Genomic DNA, 6000 nt, shown 5'->3' with positions numbered 1-6000 from the left:
TGAAGGATCAAGAAGAAAACCTGATTGTAGTCATTCGAGGACACAGAGGAGAAAGAAGAAAAGATATACCAAACAATCAGCAATTGTTCCTGCTGCAGCACTGAAACGTTACAGCAACAACGTGGTTGGCGCTTGAAAAAGGGGGGCGTGGTCTGGATGTGTGGTTCTAGGATTGAGGTAAGATGTGTGAGTGGCTTTAAAAAAGGTTCTGGAGGAAAGACTTCACCAGCCTGTTTACCAGGTGGGTCATCCTCTGTAGCTTTTGCTTCTCGACTTCTTTCTCGATTGGGGGAAGAGGGACAGGGAATCTGATGTATAAATATTGCCATGTGCTATTAAGTTAAGATTTTGTAATCCTGCATCTCTGGTGGCTTATAAAATTTCACATCAGACACAAACACTTGATATTCGAGCACAGTTTTACAAGGTTAAACAGACTCAATGGAACATTTGCTTTTTCACTCATACCAAAGAAAATGTAAACGTGGTAAATATAATATTTCAACTGTTTTATATTCTTCTCCAACAGGTCCCCGGCCTCCATTAGTGGAACGATATTTCAGTGTTAGTGGGGAAATTTTGCCAAAGGAAATTAATTTTCTTAAATTCTTTAAACTGAGGCCACAGTTTAAATCTCCATCCCTTTGGACACCCTCGTGAGTGACAACAGTCATCACCTACATGGAAAACAGTTTTCTTTCCCATAGACCTCTTGCAGGACACCACAAGTCCTCAGTAAACTAAGGAAATGCCTATTTCGAAGTAGAATGATTAGGAGTTCATGGGGATAGTTCTGACAGTACCGTGTCACGATGGCTTTAGAGAAACTGAGAGACTCTGTGAGAAAAACCCACATGTGTTTTCGTGGGATGGATGGGAAGCATTTTAATAAAAAATAATGCTGGCAGTGCAGCAGGTCAGGCTTTAATAGAATATTATGAATAGTCAATGCAAATGAATGGATACAATGAGTTTAACAGGGGATGCTCCAGGAGTGAAAGCAATGCGCACACCAAGGAATTGTGGGTAAGGAGAAAATGAGAGTGTGCTAATGATTGGATGCAGACAAGCAATGAGTAATTCCAGAGCTCACAGTCAAACAAACTGCTTGTGGCACTAATACTTGTGCCCAATTACCAATTCAGAAAGAAAATAAAAAGCAGTGTCAGTAGAGTCAGGGTGGGAAATCTCCAATTAGCACCAATTAGTGAAGTTGCTTCCTAGAATGGAATTCTGGGGACATTAAAAAACAAATCCTCCCAGAATGCCTGATGGAAGCATTTCTTTACCAGGTGATGAAACTCCTGAAGTATAACTTGATGAGGATTTGTGCCTGTGGGATGTGAACACAGATATGAGTTGGAACTTGCCTGCTCGATTTGACTGGTCAATCATGGGCTGTACTATTCTTCTTCTGGCATTAATAAACCTGAAACAGAACACAGACGTCCAGTCAGCAAATGCAATTTCTGTGCTCCGTGAACACTTCTGCACAAAAGCTGCGGAGAAAACAACACAGTCAAACATCTACTGAAAATTATCTTTTTAATTCAAAGGGAATTTTCCCTCTCCATGTTCAAAAATAGCTGACTGGATCATCTCCTCCATCATCTCATAATCAACTCAAAGCTGACTTGCTAAAAAGGCTCAGGAAGGGAAAAAAGTTTTCCCTGAGAAAATTTCTATTAATTTGCAATTGTGCTTCTGCCTCTTGAACAAGTTGGAATCTGGTTAAAGTTCACAGGCTGGAAGATTTTCCCCCTTTCCCTAAACTCGCCATCATAGGGAGACCCGGCTTCCCCTTGCAGCTGGTCATAAATGGAGACCAGGCTCTGGCACTCGGCTTTCACAAGGTATTGTTAGGTCAGCAAAGCCATCAATTAGGCTGTCTGAAGTTTTATCACCAACACAGCAGTAATAAGTGCTGGCCAGAAAGACTTCTGCTCTTCGGCAACTCCTGCAGTTTAAGCCTGTAAAGTTAGGGGTCACTTAGAGGTCAGTGCCAGCTGGGGGCGGCCTTTCCAGTCTAAGCTGGGACACCCAGGGCAGGGATAAGGTAACTGCCAACCATAAACCCAGCCACCTTTCAACCCACTAGAAAGACAGAGCCTCAGGTACACATGGTTGATATTAGAGTCCAAGAAACATTTTCAAATCAGGTGGTGGCTGAATCACAGGAATGTAAAGGAGAAGCACTTATTTCGTATAGAAGCCTGGATCTAATTTTGCTGGAAATCCAAAAATAAGTGCCTACTTCATGTTACTTTAATGTTTAATAATGCCCATCAAATATTCATGTACAGAGTAAGATGATAAGAAATCTCCTTTATTTCTCCAAATTTAATAAAAACAAAACAATTTTCTGCCATTTGCGAGTTATACCCCTGTCCCCATGCATTTAATGACATGCATTCCCCACACGCTTGAGTTGATGCACAGGATTCACGGGCTGCATGTTTTCAGGGGGGACATGGAGGGAGGGGGAATGCCTAGCATATAGCTAGCTGTTCCTGCAAAATATACCCATGGATGACGTTTCCCAGTATTCCCAGTTTCAAATCTTAAGTGCAGGGGGACTTCATGATTAATGAGTCTACATGGGGTCACAGGCAGGAACTGAAAACTCATTCTTTGAAATTAGCCAGGAAAATTCTAGTGTGTTGGCAGCTCTGCGCTCCTATGGCGTTAAAGTCCCTTCTGTGGAGGACAGCAGCCCACACCTGTTCAGGCCTCCTGTGGGCACTCTGGTGGGAATACAATTAGACTGAAGAAAAATTAGCCTCTAGAAAACCAAAGGAGTCTTTTGCATATGGAGTTTGTTTGGCAAACAATGGACTTCTTTATTACTTAAGAAAGCGTAGCTCAGATTGTCAAAAAACATCATACCCCCTCAGGTTTGGGGAAGAAAGTGAGCTTATGAGAGGTGAAAACAAAAAGAGAGTGGAAACTGCGTATTTATTCCCACTGGGCACCTTAAGTGGTGCTGAGGAATATCTGACCAGATAGATCACAAAGCCTTCCAGAAGTATCCCTCAAATCAGAGAAGGAACTTAATGGTCTACTCTTTCCCTCACTGCTTTTACTGGGAGCAAGGAGGACTGACCTGAGAGTTCCACCCCCAGAACTCTTTTCATCAGCTCAGGTTAAGACCAATTGAGATGCTCAGGAGAGGAGAAACCTTTCCTCTGCTCCTTGAAGTTTCTAATGGAGGACACACATGGCAGGGGTTTCACCTCTTTTTATGTGCTACTAATCCCGGTTTTGTTTTTTCCTATAGGCCAACTCTTTAGGTAAAATGAATTGCTATTTTTTCCCTTTTTAATCTCACCCTTTTACTCTTTTATTATTTACATCTGGAGGTTGTTCGCTTATTTATGTCTTTCTCTCCAGTTCCCCCAAACACTCCCTTCCTCACAGAGCCGCAAGGCATCATGGTCCTTAGTTCTCAGCAGGAGAACTCCACACTGTCTTCAAACAAATAATTACTGGGAAGGTTAGAGGTTCACTCAAAGGTCATTTCTTTGGATACTAGTCAGAATGTTTACATTAGTAAAAAACGGGGTCATCTCAAAAGGTTGTTCAATGGGGGATCCACAACAATGCAGAACATTAAAAAAAGCAATCTGTGTGCTCTCAGGTCTTTATAGAAGCGCTGAACTTGGAAATGCCACTCCAGTGTTACATTTTCAACTAGTTACCATGGCATGGACTGGATGTTCACTAGCAGTTATGGCAATGGCCTTTCTTCGCCCAGTTCTACTAAACAAATAGGCAGAGAAGCCTCTGAAGGTTTTCACTAGATCCTTTTACAAAGGGTCATAGAGATTTTGCTTTTTTCACTAGGGCTCCAGTTAGCCTCTCTGAATTGTTGTTCTCAAACAATGTTTGTGATCTGTAGTGCTGTATCTTGCCAGATTCCTGATTCTACCACATTCTTTCAAATCACGCAGAATTTTAAAAACATATGGGCCCCAATTTTTCAGAAATCTCTTAACATACAACTCCTGCCAATTGTCAACTCCCCTGATCTTGGGATATCTTAAAAACACCATAGATGTTACTATTAAAATTACCAATTAATGAGCTGACTGTAAGAACACTTTAACACTAAAAAATGAAATTACCCCACTGCACTGCTGATCCACAGGCCACTCTTAGAAAATACACCCATGTACATAAAATGAAGCCATTTAATTACAGATTTAAAAAATCAAATTAGGAGTAATTTTTATTTCTTTAATATCAGTAATGTGAAATTTCCAAATATGGTCTTTCCCCAAAATTACATAACATGAACATTTTTTCCACTTCCTCTGATCTATATTTTAAAATGAAGTTATTCAGTGCTCAAACAGTAAACAGAATATCAAGTTTTGATTCTACTTAAAGTCTGAAGAGTCTAAGTTGAAAACAGACTGGTCTTCCATCTTTCAAGGTCCAAGCTCCATTCATATGGAAAAATGCAACTCACTGGTTCAAAGACAAAAGACATCTTAAAAGGCTCAAAAGGTTTCTTGGCTATTAAATGGGTCTTACAAAATAACATTTTGATGAGTTAAGTGTAAATGAATCAGACACATATGGATTAAGTTATCCTTGAATTTCACACGGGTTTAAAAACTAAGGGGAAAAGAGGGTGTTGGCAAAAACATTTTGGACTTTGCCAAACCCAAAACATTTGAAAAATTGCTGAAGACATCCAACTAACCAAAATGCAGCAAGCTGCACCCAACTTTAATGAAAACCCCCGCAAGTTATTTCCAATCCAAAGACTGTTAGGTTTTTCATCTGTATCTGATATTAAAAAATTCTCTAAGTTGTAATGTCATCCCAGAATGATTTTGAAGTTGAAGACATATACTTTTCTATTGGTACAAACTATTTCACCCGAAATCACAAAGTCTTCTTAGATAGCTCTTAAAAGCATTCTGAGGTTTGTACAACTTGCATGTAAAATATGCCATATATGATAAATGCCATAAATGTGCTAGTAAGCCTAGTGCTTTATCCAGATTTCACTTAAAAAATATTTTTCATTAGCCTCATTGTGACTTTTTTTAAGGGCTAGAGATAATTCCATTAGTGACTCCTTAGGGAATGAGTACCCTAAAGTACACTAGTTCCATTGATTTGTATTGAACACAAAGTTAGTATCCAGGCTCACAAAAGCTCTGGAGAGGATCTACTAAGACTATCTACTTTCTCATTAAATTTTACTAAAATAGAAAATGCATTAGTATGTGTGATCCTTAAAAATTATATACTTAGACGGTTAGTTTAAAAATAACTTAATTATAGAAATAAATTCAATGACTTTCCAAGAATCATGAGGACTTTTTGAGTCAACTTAGAGTGAAAAAATATATATCTATATATTAAAAAGAATAAACCCAAGAGAGGAAAATATCATTGAAATCTCATCTTGTCTTGTTGGAGAGAGGTCTTCTGGAGACCTCTCCCACAACCCCACCTTAAGCCCCAACAAAAGAGCCAAACTTTTCTGCAACCAAAATCTGACGCGGTGATTTTTCTTTTAAAGTGTTTTCACTCCCCAGCATATTTCAGATTGATAGAAGTAGACTTAGGTGTCATTCCTGATTGTCGGTTGATTCCTTTTCCTTTCTCTTTTTCCCTCTTTTTAAATGGCTGATAAATCCCTCTTTCTGGTTCACTAACTTCATGCCCCACCTGGTAACCCATTCCTTTCGGCAGCATTCCTTTTGTTAGAAAGCGCAGGCTTCCATGGAGTCAACTGGAAAGATGCCAGCCCTGAAACCCTCTGAGGGGGAATCAAGAATCCCCAGAACTGAAGCTTTTGCATGGTTTGGTCTGGTTAAGGAGGGGAGCTGAACTGCTGAAGAGGGATCCGATCAATTGGGAAGAGGTGTTATAGGCAGCTTGGTGACTGGGGACCTGTTAAAAAATGAAAAACCTCTGTTTCTCCACTTTCCCCAGCCGTGAGACTTCATCAGTGAAGGCGCTTATTCACAAAGCTTGCTA

General features: G+C 39.9%; 1 protein-coding gene across 2 annotated transcripts in view; it reads right to left on the bottom strand.

Annotated features, from left to right (window-relative positions):
- The window catches only part of MEIS2 (Meis homeobox 2), a 202869-nt gene that overhangs the window by 5208 nt on the left and 191661 nt on the right, over window positions 1–6000 (bottom strand). The window contains exons 10-11 of one of the 2 annotated variants that reach the window (XM_022587519.3): window positions 1371–1429; window positions 1–20 (exon numbers count right to left, since the gene is read on the bottom strand). The exon at window positions 1–20 is cut by the window's left edge and continues 91 nt beyond it. In XM_022587519.3, the coding sequence (XP_022443227.1) occupies window positions 1–20; window positions 1371–1429 (79 nt within the window). Of the gene's footprint in view, window positions 21–1289; window positions 1430–6000 lie in introns of both variants that reach the window. The other variant, XM_089907390.1, reaches the window with a different exon arrangement.

Source organism: Delphinapterus leucas, chromosome 2 (assembly GCF_059928025.1).
Source record: "Delphinapterus leucas isolate spDelLeu-1000000601 "Yukka" chromosome 2, BTC_Dleu_Yukka2, whole genome shotgun sequence".
NCBI classification, from domain to species: Eukaryota; Metazoa; Chordata; class Mammalia; order Artiodactyla; family Monodontidae; genus Delphinapterus; species Delphinapterus leucas.
The sequence above is the reverse complement of the archived record's forward strand: the minus strand, read 5'-3'. Positions and strand labels throughout refer to the sequence as shown.